This window comes from Platalea leucorodia, assembly GCF_965183815.1.
Source record: "Platalea leucorodia genome assembly, chromosome: 2".
In the NCBI taxonomy this organism is placed as follows: domain Eukaryota; kingdom Metazoa; phylum Chordata; class Aves; order Pelecaniformes; family Threskiornithidae; genus Platalea; species Platalea leucorodia.
The window spans coordinates 110,250,418-110,269,998 of NC_138824.1; the positions used below are offsets into that span (position 1 = coordinate 110,250,418).

At 39.4% G+C, this 19,581-nt stretch overlaps 1 protein-coding gene across 1 annotated transcript in view; it reads left to right on the forward strand.

Moving 5' to 3' along the window:
• ROBO2 (roundabout guidance receptor 2) overlaps positions 1–19,581 on the forward strand; it is a gene marked incomplete at both ends in the record, with an annotated part of 464,836 nt that overhangs the window by 310,569 nt on the left and 134,686 nt on the right. Inside the window, 3 exons of the mRNA XM_082336476.1 lie at positions 7,144–7,301; positions 8,973–9,093; positions 19,135–19,273. Of these exons, the coding sequence (XP_082192602.1) occupies positions 7,144–7,301; positions 8,973–9,093; positions 19,135–19,273 (418 nt within the window). The remainder of the gene's footprint in view (positions 1–7,143; positions 7,302–8,972; positions 9,094–19,134; positions 19,274–19,581) is intronic.

A 19,581-nucleotide genomic window follows, 5' to 3' on the forward strand; every position in this document is an offset into this window, starting at 1 on the left:
GTGATTTGAAGAGTCCTCTAGTGCTTTTGGTGAAACTAGTCCCATATTCTTGCTGGCATAAAAGTGACAGTGAAAGTGTATCAGTTGTGATGTGGTGTTTTTTGAAGCCGTGCTTGGTTCCACATCTGATATTCACATTAGTTGGGAAAAAATAAATTACTTGCCCATGATTTTCTGAATATGTAGTCCATTAAATGTGAAGGGCATATAAAAGCTAACGTCAGACTTGAGTTTAAAGGATCATTAAATAACTATTCTAGTAAACTGCTAAATGTCTGATCCTTGTTAAATCTTAAGACTTAAAACAGACCAGGCACATTTTTCAAAGTTCCTTGTCTGCAATTGTGGTACCAGTTCTTCTAGAAAGTCTCTGAACTTTTAAGCAAGTAATAGGGTTTTTAGTTTCAATGAAATAAAACTCTTTCGGTAACATGTCTCTTGTTAGCATTAGCAATCTGTGCAGTGCATTCATCAAGACTGATTATGCTTTAAGCATAAGAAAAAAGAAATCTGCTCTGTATCCTAGAGAAAATTTTTCAACTTATTATGTTGTATAGCTTTAGATTTCTGAAATTACTTAAATGTGGTCTTCAGGATATTTGCATTCATAAAGAATACTTGGTTATGCTTATTGCTTCCCTTTGCCTTTCTTGACTGTCAAAACACAGTGATGCTTTTGAAGATTTATGGCAGATGGGTAATGAGATTGCTGACTGTTAACTGCAGCATTCAGAATTTGTTGGTGGAAGGAGGCGGGCGTTTAAAAAAGAGAGAAGGTTATTGGGGCTTCATTGCAATGAAGACAGGTGATAGAACTTTGTTTTCAATCAGGAAGCTTAAAAATAAAAATGTTATGTTCCAAATTAGAAAAAATCTTCGGTCTTCATGCTATATAGTGGTCAAATAAAATTTTTCAGAAAAAATTATGGACATGTCAGGTTGCATTCAAGTGAGTACAATGAATCACAAGAAAGGCAAGGACATTATACAATTTTTCAGTAAATATATTCAAGCTGTATTGCATATGCTTAATTCAGCACAAATAGCAGCCTTTAAAAAATCAGAAACAAATCATAAGCTAATGTCTGCAATAACTATCACTTGTATACCTGTGTAATTGTGTAGAAGGGAAAATAGGTCGGCAGTGCCCTTAATTGGGTTAACTGTTGAAGAAAGATTTCAAAGTCTGACTCTTGTTGTGTGCGCTGTAAATGAGAAAGGAAAAAGCCTATCTTCTTTCCTGACCTTTGTGCAATCAGCTAGTTGGGATATATCTCAGACTGAAATTTAGAGGAGAGAAAAAAACCCAGCTATCTCCTACTGACTCCATTTGGAATCTGTCTACTTACTTGTCAGTGTTGGTTCATGCACCCGATTTCTAACACTGTAATTCTCTGTTCACTTGGTTTAATAGATTCTGTGTTTAGAATCAAGGGTCTCCGCTTTCACATTGAGACATTAATGCTCATCACAAAGTCCAGATTCTCTAAATGTCTACATCTGTATGTATGAGCTGGTAGAAGTTTTAGAAGATGTGTCAGAATGGAGTGGTTTTTCCATGTTTTGGTCTTTGCTGAGGCCTGAGAATAAAGAGCGAGCTACCTTTAACTGTAAGTACTGAGTAGGTTACTGAGTTCAGAAGCACATGAAATACTGAGTGAGAAAAAGGGATGAAGCCAAAGAAAGTTGCTGAATCTGCAAGGAGGGAGATTCTCCTTCTTTTGTTTCTTGATGCAGGTATCTCCCTGCTGCTCTCTTCCTCACTTTGATTTCTAGGTACCCTACTAATCAAACATTGTTGAAGCTATTGGACTCTTTGAAAATAACCTAATACCTCTGAAAATTAGTCTCGTGGGTTTGGGGCCTCATTTTAAAGTAAAGTCTGAACATTAAGTCATGGTAAATTAGCTAGCATTCATGTCTCTTAGGCAATATCTGTATGAGGAGATAGGCGAAGGATGGGAAAAAGAACAGTAGTTCCTTATCATCTTTCTTTAAAAAAAGACAGCAGCTTTTCCCAGGCTGTGCACACACAGAGGGAGCTGAGGAACTCCCTGGGAGTCTGGCCTGGGGCTATTGCCTAAGTTGTGATTTCTTTTTTTTAATTTTTTTTTTTTTTTTTTTTTTTCTCCTTACAAAATGTGACAGAGGCAGTTGCTGAAACAGAGAGGTAGGGCCGCAGCATCCTCAAACAAAGTGTAGTAGTACTCTTCATGAGGAAGGTTGTCTGTGACCCCTTGTTTTTTTTCTGTCACCCCATGTCAGCAGGTAGTGCCAGCTTGCTCAGGGACTGTTCCAGTAGATCATACACATTAGCCAAGTTCTAAAATACCCCCCTGCACCATACGCTACCTAAAGTATAATAATCCTTTAATCTGTCCACTGCATGACATCTGGGCAGTTATTTGACATAATAATTCATGTTGATTGTGCATATCAGTATGTATCGGAGGAGAGAAGTGCCAAAGCAGTGGTGGAGAGACGAGGATTTAGGAAAATGCCTGTGGGGCATGTTGGATCAGGGGAGACCTACCTGCGTTTGGCAGGTGACCAACCTGCCATCGATGTGGCTGTGTAAAATCTTTATATGAGAATAATATTATCCTGAGATAAGCACAAAACAGAATAGGAGGGGGAAGATAAACTACCAGGACCCAAGTTACAGAAGCACATTAATATTTACTCGATAACTCTTTATACCCTCTAGTCAGCACGACAGATGTAGCTGTGTTTTAAGACATTATCATTCATTGAAAAAGGCAAAAAAGATAGTCTTTCCCTTCCTCCCATCCCTGGTAATCTCAGATGTTCACCGTACACGCCGGGGGGAGGAGGTGGAGAGCCGAGTGCTGGTGGGAGAAGAATGCAATTATCCCAAAGCCTCCTGACGGGCATCCACTTCTTCCTTCCAGCTTAGCTGCTCTGACCACAGGCTGGGGGCTCGTGGGACATGGACCAGATTGAAAAAGTGGAAGCAGACAGATGGTTATTTGTAATCATCATGTAAATGTAAATCCTATAAAAATGTTTTCTTTCTAAGGGCCTGAAAGCTGTCGTAGTGGAAAGCAGGATTAAGGCATGGATATCTAGCCTAGAATAATTTTGACCCCGCCACCTTCCCTCCTACCCCATAAACGTTGTGGCTTTATCTCCTCTTCCTTTAAACAAATTGCTGGAGCCTCGGTCGAGGAAATTAATTCGCTTTCCATGTAATTCCCTGAGTTTATAAGCATCAGTTTGACCGAGGCCTGGATTTGGGCCTAAGCTGGCAGGTGCTGGTAAGCAGTTGCCTTGGTAGCGGGGACTTCTTTTTTCTTCTTTCCCCCTCACTCTGGCAGGTGCCTGGCCTGCGAGTGTTTATCTCGGCACTGCCGTTGCTGGATGTGCTTGCTTTCCGTGATTGCGCTCACGGGTGCCTGTAAATGGCCGTACAGGACTTTGCATGCCTTAAAGACCGACGTGACAGCTCGCAGACATCTATCTTGTTTGAGCAGCATCAGCTTGTTCGAGCTACAAAGAGACCAATCAAACTTTAATTAACTTTTGTCTACAGCACCATTGTAGGCTGTGTGTACGATTTAGCTGTCCTTTCCAGCTCTCCGGTCCCCCGGCGCCTTTCCAGACAGCGAGGTATAGCCATCCAGAAGCTTTTGCCCTTCCGAGGCTTTGCCTCTGGAAACGTGAGGATGTTTGCACTGCCTTCGGGCTGGCAGAGGGGAGCAGCTCCCCGCCGCATCGCCGTCGCTGCCGTGGGGGCTGCGCAGCGGCCCCCGGGGTGCTGCTCTCCAAGGAGACTGGCTGCACTGCGGTCCCAGCGTGGGCACACGAGGCAGGCTGTCAGCGATCTTTCTCTTTGGCATCCCTTGTGAAATGTAGGGTAACACCCATGGCAAGCGTAAAGGGAGCTGCATACCTTATGTTAAAATTAGAATAAAGCAAAATAAGAACATGGGGTGAAGAGGAGGAGCCCGATGGCAACATTTCGCCACTTGTGTTGAATTTTTAAAATGCTAGTATTTGTGCCCTGCCAAGAAGGCCCTGAGAAGGGCTGGCTTCTCAAGTGAACAAAAGCCTCTTGCCAGTGTGTGGAGAGGGTGATCTGCTCAGGCTCACTGATGGTTATTTGGAAGTACCCAGCAATTGTGGATAATTGGCTGAGGAATATTCTTGCAGCTCTCAACCATTTTTCTGTTTTCACAGATGATTGTGCTATTAGATATGGTGAATGCACTAAGCTGTACTGCAGCTTTTCCATTTACCGTCCTAATAAGTGTGAACTCAACTTCCAGTTGATGCTGCTTTCTTCTGTGGCTTTCTGTGACCCTGGAGCGGGACGGCCGAGCTCGCCAGCTCGCGCCATGGGCTCCTCCGCACGCAGCCTTCCTCTTCCCTCCTCCTCCTCTCTCGGGGTGATGTTCAGATGTGCTGGGATGGCTGCGCTGATCAGATTAACGTCTGTGCTTTGTATTGTCACTGTTATATTGCATTATAAGCACTGAATCACAGGAATGGCAGCCCGTGCCATCTGCTCTTTACCTTGTTTTTCTGTGTGCTTTTATTCTTTCCTTCCTTTACCTGGCTTTTTGTTTTTGTTCTCCCTAAACTTACAGTGTTCCTTCTCTTCCTCTCTGAGTTGTTTTCTCTCTTTAATTTATATTCCACACATTTTTCTCTTATCTTTGTCTTTCTGTCCCTGCTTTATTTTTGCCCTATTTCATTTTTCTCCAGCCGTTTTTTGTTTTTCTCCAAAACACAGAATGCTTTAGATGGAAATAGTGAGATACATCTATTCAAGACTCACATATGTGCTGAAGTACAGAGCAAGATTAAGTAAACCCCGTAGCATCAATTTTGTCTTCCATTCAAGCCAGATTTGCAGTAAGACTTGGGTAAAGGAATGTGATAAAATCAAATCACCTCTTAGCCTCATATTCTGAGGCTGATTGGAACCTTACACAGTTGCTGGGATGATTCAGAGAAAGTTAATGTAATTTGCTGTGTATCACCCCAAGAAACTGTATTTGTCAGCTTCATATAGTGGTGTGAAATGTTCAAGAAAAATGCTTTCCTTAATATTGCTGCCAGGAGTCAGGAGTATAAAGTCATTATGTTGTGGGATCTGCTGATTTTCTGGGGATTTTCCACTAATGGATTTGCCCAGAAGTTCTATAATTGTGCAAAGAATCAAGCCAATAAAAAATAGTATTTATTTTGTGTGTAACAATAATGGAAGAAGTTGATGTTTATCCATTTGCCAGTTACATGAAAGAGGGCATAGCATTGCCTAGAAGTACTTTTTCTTCCTGTGTATCATAGTGATCACAGAGACACATGAAGATGCTTCCTAAAATAGGTGATTCTGTAAGACTTTTTTTCCTGGTTCTTTCCTTGAAATTATTGTGGTATTAGCTTCCTTGGCTTTGCAAAATGTTGTAACGCCAAATAGTCAGCAGCCCATGATCTTCAGCGTGCTGTTCGTGTGTTGTGCATTACATAAATTATTTCTTCCATTTGATCTTGAAGCTCTATACATTGTTTCTGTCAATTTGATTATTGTGAATCAAAAGTGTACAAATTATTTGTATTAATGAGGAATATTTTCAGGTTGAGTCTTTTGTTAAGTTACCTGTTGGAAAAAAAATGTATCAATTGGGTGTGTCACCTAAGAAGAATATGGGTTCTCACCAGAGTTGCATTTGTTGCCAACTGCGTCCCGTCACTTGTATTTTATGCTTCAAGAGCAAGACCTAAATGATCACTCTTTTTTGTGTTAGGAAAGGAATTAACTTCCAATTAACTCCCTCCTTCCTCTGGGATCTACCTGTATATCCCAAAATGGGGAACAATAAAAGTTACCTCATGTCATTTTGAGTGCCATATATATACAGGCTGCTCACCTCAGCCCATTCAGAGACCAATTCTTGTATGTATTAATCATATTTTCTTCTGGCTTATTACAGAACAGAAAAATATTCAGTTCCAAATGTTAAAATGGGGCACATTTTATTAACATTGAAAGCAGTAAATTATCTCTGCTTATGAAATGAGACTGAGCAATTTCTGCTGAACTCTTCCTGACTTGCCCCTTCACTAGGATACCGTGTTTTCTAATTTCTCAGAGGGCCCTGGTTCCATTAAGGGCGAGAACTGTTTTAAAGCTGTAATGAAAGCCATACGTAGCTGAAATTCAAGAAGGGGAAATGCCCTAAATTCTATTTCAGTAGCTCATCTAGAGCTATTTTCAGTTTTATGTTTATAAGAATGTCAATTAACCTAGAGACTAGGACACACATGGAAGAATAACGATGAAGTGGATATCGTTTTTACACACTGAAGCCAGCTAGTTGGACCTAATCCTTCTTTATAGAAGCTTGATTTACATACAAAGCTGGCCTCCGTTGCCTAATTTAGTTCTCAAACAGCTTGGTGATTTAAATGCTCTTTCCTTTCAATGTTGTGGGACAGCACTGGTCAAAGTTGCAGAAATATTAAAACTAAAAAAATAAAAGGAAGAAATAAATATGCTGGAAGCACACTACCATCAGCTTGATTTCTCTGACACCTCTCAGAACTGGTGACCACTTTGGCATGTATTTGGTGATGATAATAATAATAATAATAACAACAACAAGAACAACAACAACAACAACAACACTACCCTTAATCAGAGTGTAACTCTGCAATTTGGTATCAGATCTGTCACTTCTTTACCTAGCTTATGCTCAGGTTGGAGATCCAGGCAAGCCAGGTATTCAGTATGTTGTTTTCTGTTACGAAAAGAACTCCACATCAGACCTCCAAGGCTATTTTTGCAAGGATGGGAAGTGACCTTGTCAAGGTTAAAAAGAGTAATACACGCTACAGGTCTTTCTAATTTAAATGCAGAGCAGTGTTCTTATCTAGAGAAAAAACAAGGAGAAAAAAAAAACACATATGTGAAATCTGCCTTCAGTGGACAAAAGGCTGCACCTCACCAACTTCTTTTATGAGATATTTTATAGTAAATATAAGATGCAAAGTCATCACCTAATAATGGTTGAGACTTTTTTGTTTGTTTGTTTAATATTATGTATTTTTTTCCCCCGCTTACAATGTCATCACTTCTAGTAATTGTTTTCCTCTTTCCCTCATTTATTGCATTAGTGCTACGGGATGACTTCCGCCAAAACCCTACAGATGTTGTGGTGGCAGCTGGAGAGCCTGCCATACTGGAGTGCCAGCCACCTCGTGGACACCCTGAGCCTACCATCTTCTGGAAGAAAGATAAAGTCCGTATTGATGACAAGGAAGAGCGGATCAGTGTGAGTACAACTCCGGTGGTTGTCTATAGACACAGGGTCTGCATCGAAGCCCCGCAGCTGAGTGCAGCAGAATTTGACAGCTTTATAGCCTTTCCCATAGAGACTTGTCGTTGCTCTTGTCAGTTTGCCTCTCTGAGCTTTCCCAAATGAGGGGGGGGAAGGTTGTTTGTTCCTTCTGGTTTGGGTCTCCAACTTGAACTTCTTGAGGCTTGATTTGTATAATCAGTGTAACGGAGGTCCATTAGAACTGTAGATTTGGTCATGTAAGGTGCTGAGTTAGATGGGGGACTCAGTGGATGTCTTTGACCAATTTGGCCTTACCTTTTCTAGATCTCAGCTCACTGAAATGAGATCTGAGCTCAGTGAAATGAGAATATCAAACCTAATATCAGAGAGGTGTTTTAAAGATAAAATCAGTCATATCTATGAGGTACACGAATACTCCGTGGGGAAAAAACAACAGCTTAGGAAGATATTGCTGATGTTGTATTTAGTGTAGTAATTGGGATGTGTATTCTAAATGAAGGCTGAAGTTACACTCTAAAGTATGATTGTTCCTGAATAGGAATACATATTGAGTAAATGAGTATCACTGGTTGAATTCTGTGACAGTTCATTCTGTGTACTGAATGAAAAAGGATCCAGCAGAAATACCTAACTTATCAAGTGATTAGAAATTATATCACGGTATGTGCAAGCAAATGGGATAAACTAAGGCTGCGGGGACATATTTCATTCCTAATTTTTAAATGCTTAGCTTTTCACTGTTAATAGTCCTTCAATAGAGTTTTATGTTGTATGTAATGATACGTAACTCGTTCAGTGCTGACCTTATTCAATATGGAACTACTGTCAGGAAGCTTGTTTGTCGTGTTGGATGCCTAAAAAGTATTTCAAGCTAAACAATTTAAGTAATTGCTATTTACAGGCCAGCCTGTCTCTGCTAGGGTCTACTCAAGAGTAGAGGAAGGAAGAGTGGCAAGGAACTGGTTATCATTCCCTGACTCTCAAGTTTCTTTAGCTGTATTCCTAGCTTATTCTGAAGCACCCCATTGTCTAACTTTTGACACTGCCTGTGACTTCACAAGCTGCAAATTTGTTACTTTATTTCTTTCAGCTACGCTGCTCTTTCACTCTATAAGCACTCTTTGTAGCCAGGAAAATGTTAAGTCTTATGGGAGTCAGGTGAATTCTCAGTTTGGGCTAGATTCAGTCTGTTTGCATCAAGAAAAAGAGAAAATCTGTCTTAATCAGTGAACAAGGAAACTGTTCAGACACCAGTAAAATAAAATGGACTAAATAAAACTAAGTAGAATTGTCTTTTTCTTGAGAGAGATGTCAAGAGTGCTTTACGTATCATCATGCAAGAAATACAAGTACTCTGCATTGCCAAAGACGCAGCAAGAAATGTAATCTTTGAAATGTAAAGCACCTAATGAAAACCAAAGCAAAAACTGAAATGCAGTTGAAATCCATCAGTAGGATAAAATGTGTTCTAGAACAGCTTAAAGATATTTAAGTATATCGGATTATAATTTTAAAGCTATACAAGTATTTACAAACAAAACTTGTAAATGCCTTAGTTATGGAACTTGCTGCCTGAGAAGGCAGCTTTTTTCTGATATCTTTTGTTTATCTGAAGTTAAAAATACATTCCTTGTTTTGAAACAGATACGTGGTGGGAAGCTGATGATCTCCAATACAAGAAAAAGTGATGCCGGCATGTACACTTGTGTTGGAACCAACATGGTGGGGGAGCGAGACAGCGATCCGGCAGAGCTGACTGTCTTTGGTAAAGCAACTCAAGCTTTTGTTTCCTTTTCACTACAAATGTCATAGACTGAATTGACCTGGGTGACTCATCAAAATATGAGACAAAACAAGGTTAACAAAACACAATAGTACTGCTTAAGCTGCATTTCACAGTTTCTGAAGAAGACCAGGTTTCAAAGGCTGCAATTTATAATTATGGAGCTGTGATGGCTCAATATTTTCCTTCTAAGCACATAGTTGCAATCTCATTGGAGGTCCTTAGTGATATGCATACACTCAGAGACAGTAATGCAGGACATAATGTTCTCCCTCACAGAATTGCCATATGTAATTAAGCTACTTCTAATACAGTTGACAATGCCTGCTTAACAGAGATTCAGACCAGCATTGCCTATTTAAATAATACCTTATTCCTGTGGGGTTGTGAAATCAAACCTTTGTAGGAGAGCACAAAAGAGCTCAATTGATCAGTAAAAAGTCACTGGAGAAAATCCCGAGATCAACTTTTTGAATATACAGAGATACTTTTGCAACTTTTTTTTTTTAAAGGGCATGAAACAGCTTCTCGTCCTGTCAGCCAGGGCATCATTTAGGTTTTTAGTGTTGCTGAATGAGTCAAAAATGAATAGGTTTCCTGTGTGAAAGAGCTTCCAGACCTGATAGGCAAGGCAAGAAGTTGTTAGCAACATTTGCCCTATGGTTAGGGTCTAGAGCAAGAACAGAGTAATACTGAACCTAGAGCTGGATCCATCCTGCTAACAACTGGATAAGAAGCAAAGTTGCAAAATCCTGCTGTGGTACATCCTGCAGTCATGACATTTCCATTTACCATTAGCTGCGGTTTTACAAGAATTAGTCAAGAGGTCTTGAGCAAACAAAAGAAAATCAATAAGGAAAAAACCCCTCACTGCTAAAGAAAACACATACATGTATACAAAAGAGAAAGAGAAATAGTGTTAGTGTTCCCTCCTGCTACACCTCTTTAATATCCTTGATACAATACCAAAATTCCAAACAAGGCTGCTTGTAATTCCAGTAAGACTTTTCATAGAAATCCTAAGGTCCTTTATGAAGCAGGTGCTCCTAAGTGTTTCATCTTCTGCCTAATATGGTGGCACTGGAAACCCCAGTCACACATATTGCCATCTGTGTTTGCATGTGTGTAAAATTCAACATTTCTATGTCCACTTTAAAAAATGTATTATGGGATTCACAAAAGACATAGAAAAGTTTCTTCTAGACGAGACCCATCAGTGACTGAGGATTTGCTGCTTTCCAGCATTACAAGACTGTAAAGGCTTCCGCTCCACTTAGTTTGTTGTGGATTCATGGAAGCATATGACTTTGAAAGACAGAACTAGTACACTTTGCAAAAAAACACAGAAAGGATCTCTATCAAATTATGTCCTTTGCAGCCAATCTGTTGAAGTTGTGCCTTTATACAGATGTAAAAGAGACATGACATATCTTCTTCATCAGTTTAAGTACCGATAATCTCTGGTAATACTCCCTGTGGATAGCAAGCAGATTGCAGTCCTAAACTACAAAGCCTTAAGAAATCCTTAAGAAAATAATTTGTTAAAAAGCATTGAACTGTAGGAATAAAAACTGAAATATGCATGTAATTTCATATCTTGCAGAGCTACGAAAAGTATTAGGTTTATCTTGATATGTAAAATATTACATAGCCAATTACAATATTCTGATTTTTTTTTTTACAGGATTTAATCATAGCAATCAACTCGTAAAATACAATCTAAGCCTATTTTGTCAATACTGAGCAAAATCAGCAATAAATGAAATTGGATATTTTAATTCTTCATAATTGTGTTAGACTACCTAAAGAACATTGTATTTAAAATTTCTTTCCTATCTGGGTATCTTCCTATCTAAAATTCCCCTTCTATCTAGGTATTCCCTTCCTATCTTCTTTTTTGCTGTACAAGAACAGCATGCAGGAAGCAGGTGCTCAGGTTATGATCTGCTGTTTGACAAGACAATTTGACTACCCTGTGCCCCTTTCCTGGCTACCGCCTGGCCCTGGAGCTCTGTGTTGGTGTATTGGGCTCACTGTGTAGACGTGTCCGGGTTAATCCTGGTCTGCTCCGGACAAAAGAAGGCGGCTTGGCTCTGCCTTCCGCCAGCAGAGCAGTTGTATTCCTTTCCTGGACTCCCGGCAGCAGCTCGCGTGTGGGTGGGTGCGTGCACCGTGCACTGGAGACCATTATCCATGATGTTTCCAGGAAGCAATGTATCTACTGGACAGTCCAATCAGTCTAAGCATACACAATAAATCCAATAACTCCAGCAACTCTGGGAAACATCAGATTGGCTGTGCATGTTCAGATTGACTTTACTGAACACAGGCAAAACCACAGGTCATCTGTTAAGTCCACAGCCTTCCTCTAATATGACTCACAAGTTTGAGGAACATGGAAATAGTGCAAATGTTGAGAAAAATATGCTAAAAAATTATCATAATACTTATATATTATTCACGTGCCCAACTTTAACTGTTTTCGACATACTTGAAAATGGGCTTTCTAATTAAAATGAAGATATCTTAGCTAAGAGACTTAGAGAATTTAATAAAGTGGCTGGCAAGCCTACAGCTGGTACTGATTCTGGAGAGGAATGTGTATTAATTAGCTGATTATTAATGTCTCTATTCCTTTTCCAAATAACAAACTCCCAAACCCTTTCCACAGTGTGAAGGGGGCCTTAGTAAACACACTACTCTGTAGGAAAAGGAACTGTTTCATACTAGTTCTCAAACCTTTCCAGGAATCAGCCACTTGTTACTTTTGGCTTTGCAAGTTTTTCTGTAATACCTGAAGTTAATTTCTGCATGTGAGTCGTGACAGATCTCTGGCTCCCTGTACAGTAAATTTAGCTTGAGGCATTGCCTCTGGAAAACCTGAGTCAGTCTGGTGCTAACTGGTGGCCTGAGGGGAACAGCATGGAAGTCTAGTCTAAAAGATTACACCTTTCCTGAGTTTAAAAAAAAAAAAATAAAATGGGCAATAAGAACCTTGGAAAGAAGTAGGAGGAGAGAGTGAAAGTTTCCCATATGCAGAATGTATCCACTTGGCTGGGTACCCGTTCAGTGACCTTTCCTGAGAGATAGTTGTGGATAATACATGCAGAACTTTCACAAAACAAGTAATTTTTTTTTCAGCCCCGCCTGCATAGGAAACCTAGTTTTCAACATTTAGGCACTGCTAACAGCATACTGTTAGGGTTGGTGCAGATTGCATTTCTTTTGTTCCCAAGTCATGATTTTTCTACTAGCAGAAAATTGCCAAACTTTCACAGTAAAATTTCATAAAGCAAACTGATTATATAAGCAGTGCTTCCCAAAATTATTCCTGTGTTTTGAATAGTGACAATGATAGTTACTAACATTTTGTTAGTCTTCTCTTTCAAGGACTACTGCTAGTTTTTGCCTTTATGAGGCTCCCAGGTGTAATCTTGGAGTAGAGCAACAAGGTAGGGTCTGTCACAGAGCCTAAGTTGGCCTTTAAAGAAAGTTAATACCTAATCCATCAATCCTAACATTCACAAAAAGAGGCAGCATCGTACTTTATTATTATGGACGCACTATTCTAAAGGCCAAATTCAGAAGTGTAAGTGATACAAATTAGGCTGCTTTGGTTGTGTTTGGGTTCACAGCCTTTGGCTGAACAGACTTAAAGCAAGATGCAAACCAGAAACAGTTTCATTCCAATTTATAAGAAAGCTTGGTTTGTAAACACATAATATGGAGCCAGAAATTAAATAAAGTAAGAATTAGTGTTTAAGTTAACCTTCTATCATTTTGTCATACTACTGCACTGTTCTCAGATAAGTTTTCAAGTTGTTTTAACTATTTCAGACTCTTTTTTGTTCCTTTGGACTTAAAATGGTATGTTTGAAGAGAATGTACAAAGGTATATCTTGTATATTGATTCTGAAGCTCAGTGAAATCAATGAAAGCCTTAATATATCAACTTCAAGAGGCTGGCATCACACAGTGGAAAAAGATATATTTAGAAGAGCCTCAGAAGAATATAAAGCATAACTAAGAAGAGTACAAAAATGTCTTAAAAGATATGTCAATTCAGACATATTAAAGATTGTTTTGGATTAATCTTTGATTTTAGCTTTGGTACCTGAGCCTTTTTTCAGCTAATAAGGTCCTGTGGGATGAAGAGGTATTTTTGTCTGATGCTTGAAGAAGTATCTGTATTTGATGTTCTCTAGACATTGTCAGGCTGAAAGAGATACCACAGTTCCAGAAAGAGTATACTACGATGACATGATGTTAGAGGAAAAAAATAAGAAAAAAGCCTTAATGAAGACATTGTGCCCCATTTTACTTTCCTGAGCTCTGACTGTGTGGAAGGCCTTAGCAGAGAGTCTTGTCCCATCATATCCAGGAAATTAGTCCCAGAAGCTTTCCCAGCCACAGGGAAAACCTACCAAAATCGGGTATACATTCACTGATCAAGACATAGAAATTGGCAGTGTGTATTTTGTCCTTCAGAGCTCCTCCGGTTTTTCTTCAAATCCTTGTATTTGCCACTTGCAATATTTGTTATCCACAGATACTGACAAGTTGTAACAGGGTAATGATACTGCTGTGAAAAAGGATCTGATTTGGTCTCCAAAGTCCGTACCTGATGCTCAGTAAAACCTGAAATTAATATGGTTGTAGATATATATAAAAGGAGAAAAATGCTAACAATTGATAAAAATCATTCTACTTTATTTGCACATGCCTCTGAACAGTGCTCCGTGCCTTTACTGCACAAGGTCATCGCATCTTGGGTACTGCTTAGAGTGTAGAAGTTTGCAATGTCTACACAAGTGCTTATTTCTCAAATGAAAAATGGAAAAGTGCCTAAAAAGAGGCGGTAGAAGAATGTCTTTAAATAGAAAACCATCTGCTTTTGCAATTGTATTTTCATTTATTTGGCCAACATAGGTAAATTTAGTGTGATCCTAATATCCTGTCTTCTTCCACATCTTCATTTTTGGCAGAGCGCTTTACTTTATCCAGATCATGTTGCAGTTAATGAAATATCTATACTATTGACAGCATTCTGAAGTGCAACTTACTTCCAACCATCTAATGTTTCTTTTTTTCCCTTGACGTCAGAACACTAAAGTGAAAAAAGCTTTTATTTTTAAGCTATTCGCTAATAAATCCCTCCCCAAAGCCTTTTAAGTCATGTTTTAATACTTCTTCCTAGAACACAAAAACATGTAAAAAAAAAGATGCCTTCTTTCCAGCAAAAACAGTTCTAAATCAGATTGAGCCGCTACATTATGGGGACCATCAAATCCTTCACTCTAGCAGTTGCCTCAGCAGAGAAAATATGTTAAGGTAGTTAGGATCATTTTAATTAGATTGAGGTCCCATATATGGCTGACTAACTTTTTGAGGAACAGAGAAAGGGCAATAATACATCTGGAGGTCATTGGAGTCTTTCTAATAGACTGTGATACTCAGACCAATTGTTAAATAGAGGAAGAATTGAGTTCTGGGGTTAGCTTGTGTCAGCACCCAAAGCAGGGAAAGGATTTTCCTATGTTTCTGGTTAGGATCTGTTCTGTAGGTTTTCTTGCGGCGCATATCCAAAGCACTGCAACAGATTGTAGGTGTGTGTCCAAATTGCATTAACAATCCCCTTTTATAACTGCAAGCAAAGTTTATTCTGAAGTTATAAAGGTCACCCTAGTAATAGCACGACTGGTTGACATGACATATAACCATGACCTATTTTATAGTTATCTTCAAAGATTTTTAATATTCATCAGAGAAGGTATGGGAAGTGGGTACTTTATTTACTCAGTGAAAGCTTATAAAATAGCTATATTAAAATTTTTATATATGTCTCTGATTTTAACTTATTACTGTTTCTTGTTGTTTCTCAAAGATATTATGTTCTGGATGCTGTTGACAGAGTAACAATGTTTAATTATACCACAAGGCTTTGTTTCTGGGCAAACCATTTCAAAAGAAAAAGAAAAAAAAAAAAAATATTTTTTTTTTTCCCTCAAGCTTAGCTCTGAAACTAAATTTGACCTGGCTGTGTGAAGAAACCTTCTTTATTTAGCATGCTTGGGCAAGCAGCTCTCTGTCTCCTGAGAGATTAACATTGTAAGCAAGTTATGCAGGTGACTCAAATCCAGTTAATCTCACATAAAGAATGTTAATTGCATTGGTAATGGCATTTGCTCTGATCACTTTATAGCTGTATAATTAGCTATTGGACATATTCAAGGGGTTGTCTGAGTGATACAAATACAGGAAACAACATGAGCGATAACTTGTTCTTTCCTGATTCACACTGTGCAAAATGCAGAAATGATGGAAAAGTGGAAATAGCAGTTATTAGTATTTGCATGTCCTTGCTAACTGGGATCTGTACTTACATAGCTATTTATTTTCTGGCAAATTCTAAACTGTTTCGGAAAATACACAATTTTGAGAAGCTGATCTGAAACAAACATGTATGTATACTCCTAAATTGCCTTGATATGGAGTCAAATGATTTACCTAACGACCTTTGGGCCATTTACGTCTTGTCAGCTGCGTCCTTCTCAAACTGTGATAGGAATTTATTTTCTCATCTCCTGTATAACAGGCATTTACAGCCACAGGTAGCAATTTCGTAAATACACATACGTTCGTTAGTTTCTTAGCTGTTTACAGGCAGCTTTTATAAACATGGTCTAAAATAATTTTTGTATGCAGACTAAGCCAGCATACAGGCACATGCAGAGTTATTTAAATTCAGGGGTCTCTAAATCACCTATGAGGATGCTGATCTGGATCTAAATTTCTTGGTTTAGGATCATCTTTTGAAAAACAGATACCAAAATGTAGAGTGTATGGTGTATGAGCTCAGAGCAGAGGTTGGACTGAGCTCTTCTTAGGATAGAAGTTGTGAATAAGATACTGTTGCAACTTACAGAAAGTTTCATTAAGGTATTCCCTTCTAGATCCACATAATTACAGACAGACCAAGTGCATTGCTTAGCCTTAAGGTTAACAACTAATGCTTTTGTTACTTTGTCCAGTTTTAGTAAGTTTCTCAAACCAAAAGGCTTTATCCAAAATTTTCCATGCCTGATCTCTGCTTCAGCTGATTTTTATTTTTTTTTTAAATTGCCAAAATAATTCATTCTTCTCTAAGAATGTTGAAGTTCCTGCAGTTTGGAGGTGAAAGGGGTAATTGGAGGGAAATGGGGAAGGATTTGAAGGAGAGGAATGAAGGAAGCTTTTTGTCCTGAGAAATGCAGATCCCTCATATTGGATAACACGGACATAAAATTTAATGGGAAACAGCTACGCTATGTCAGAGATGTAAGTTTTTGCTTGTCCAAATAATTTTCACCAAATTTAGCGAATTACGCACCTCTCCAAAAAAAAAAAAAAAAAAAAAAAAAAAAAAATCATCAATTCATACACCAGAGACACCAGGTAGAATGCAGATCTGAACAGCATTTTTCCTGCAACTGCAGTTTAGTGCTGCTGTCACTCTCCTGGGATGATACTCGGTTACTTTAACCCATTTTTCTTGTGTTAATATTGTGGATGGGCTGTATCTGCGTGGCACAGAGAAAAGAAGCTCCAGTTTAAGTGTAGAATCATAGAACCGTTTAGGTTGGAAGAGACCTTTAAGATCTTCAAGTCCAGCCGTAGTTCAAACACATAGTGGAGAGGAGTCAGTTTGCTGTGAGGTACGAAGAAGTGAGAGGCATGGATAGTTGGGAGACTGGACTTGGGCACTTGCTGGGTTCCAGCTGTGCAGAGCACTGTTCTGGGCTAGGAGGAGACAAATCGGCTAAGGAAGCCGTCTGCAGCTGGAAAGAGCTGGCACAGCCAGTGGCTGGAATGGAGAGGAACGTGAGGCACTGTCACAGGCTGGCCAGGACACATAGGTGAGGGTAGGAGCAAACCTAGCTGGAGATGGGGAAGGGTCAGGAGACTACATGCACAGGGAAGGAAAAATCTGGTGAAGCACGCTCAGGACAAGGAGCTGTAATGAAGGTTATATATGGCTGGTACACAGACTTGAAACAGGGAATAAAGACTGAGATTTCAATGTGGGGGGGAGAGACTAGAACTGAATTTACTTGCCCAAACGCTGCTGGAACCTGCAGGTCCCAGTCAGGATAAGGAATGGGACAAAAGCAATGGCTTGGGAGAAATGGGGAGAAGAATCTCTGCCCATTAGACATGTTTTTATCTGTAGCATCTGGAAAAGTGCTAAAGATTCTTGAACATGTCTATTCTTCTGCTGACAAAATATGTTTTTCCCTGCCAATAGGTCCCTCTGCTAGTATCATGGAACTCCTATGTGATGCTGTCACTCATTTACATAATTATTAACAGGTGGTTTTGTGTTCCTTGTTTTCTGACTTAATATTCTGATTTGTAAAAATGCTGAACATTTTATCGGCTGCAACTGAATTCAATGGAAGCTGATCTTTGAACACAGAAAATTAGTGCTAAACTTAAAAAAAAAAAAATTGGCAGTTTTGTGTCTCAGGTTGAGCATCAAAATTTAGCAGATATTTTTTACCTTGGTTTCTTAGATCTCCATCGCACTTCAGAGAGGAACTATGAAAATAAGTGAATTGTTTATGAAGCATTAAGATAGGTGTAATGGAGGTCATGAGGAAATTAATAATTCTGTCTTTGAAGTGAAGTTTGAGTAGTATGACAGGAGGCCACCCACTAAATGGTACAACTAAAGCAAAATATTAAACACCTGCTCATTAAATGAATACCAACAATCTGGAGATGTATGGGGAAAAAAACAGTATGTGATCATATAATTGCAACCAGTCCCATAAGGCATAAACAGAAAGGGAGCGATTAAAGAGCATGCAGACAGCCTTAGTTCTGGCACTTCTGGCACTGAGGTGCTGCGTGCTTGATTTTGCAACCTTGTTAATGTTCTTTTATTTTTTTTATTTTTTTTTTTAATTTGGATGTCATAAATGTGGATAGCCAACCCATAAACTCAGCTCTGTAGTTATCAAGACAAACTGCCTGAGTCAGAATCTGGTATTGCTTACATCTGTGTGAATTTTGAATAATTTTTCAAGTGACATCATACCCTTCAACTTGCTGGGAATGAAATGCGAAATGTAGTGTGTAACCAGTTTTAAATGGCTTTATAATAAATCCCTGTCTTGAGTGGAAATACTGCTTCTTATAAACCCAGTCTTATAATGGTTTGACTGTAGCATAAATAATTTATGACAATAAAAATGTGGTATGGCTAGGAGAGGACAGAACAAAATTTATGCAATCCAAAGGCAACTTGGAAACTAACCCCAGTGACATCCTTTCAAATGAAATTACCGGTACTTTGAGTTTGTACCAGTATAACTGAGATCAGATTGTGGCTCTGCATCTGGATTTTAAACAGGCCTGTACAACATTATGATGATTAATAATATTTGTAGCTGTGCAGGCTAACATAACACGGGTAAACAGAACTTATTATTCAGGCCTTAATTTAGTTTTCCATGGTGAAGTTAGCGATGGGATCAGGGAAGCTCTGACCTCTGTACAATAGTCCACAATTGCCTGAGATGCATAACGCAGAGTTTACGTTTTCCTCCGAAGCATCAAGACATTGATTATTGCCAAAGGCAGGCTGTCTCCATTGGCAGCTCCTATATCGCTAGAGTATGCAGGAGCTTTTAGATCCTGCTCTGCATATGCAGCGGTGCAGAGCCAAAACGTTCACACGGGAGGGCATGGTCTTGGAGCCTTCTCTGCTGGCGTGGCAGGTGGGCAGTCAGTGCCAGCCCAGGCTTCCTTCTGGCGGCGCTCAGCTCTTGCGTGAGGGCCAGATGCGACAGCCACTGCCTCTGCAGCCTGGCAGTCATCTGCTGGGCTCTTTATGCACATCATCAGTTCCATTTGTGTGAATTTGTGGAGCTCAGCCTCCTTTCTTCGTTCTGTGAATCGATAAAAAAAAAGATGCTGAAAAGTCAAAAGTGTTCATTTCAACCCTCTGACTCACTAAGGAATTTTAATGTCTCTTTCAAGAACGGCCCACGTTTCTCAGGCGACCGATTAACCAAGTGGTGCTGGAGGAGGAGGCCGTGGATTTCCGGTGCCAGGTGCAGGGGGATCCCACACCCACAGTCCGGTGGAAGAAAGATGATGCAGACTTGCCGAGAGGAAGGTGAGAGCAACGTTCATGTTCCCCACACTTTCAAATTTCAATTGTTGAGTAATGCTGGAATCACTCCCTAGTACTTATCGTTTGTTATTTGACATTATGGGCAAGATTTATTTCCCATATTGCTGGCCTTTGGCACTACAAAACTTGTTCCAGCACCAGCTGAGCAGGGAAACCCATTCTGGGTTGAATTGTGAAATTTGTGATTCCTGTGAAAGGCAGAAGTGTGTTGCATAGGTATTGTGAGCACATGGGTATTCACTGAATTTGCTGGTGAAAAGTAAAGATGTTTTAGGAATGTACTAGTGATG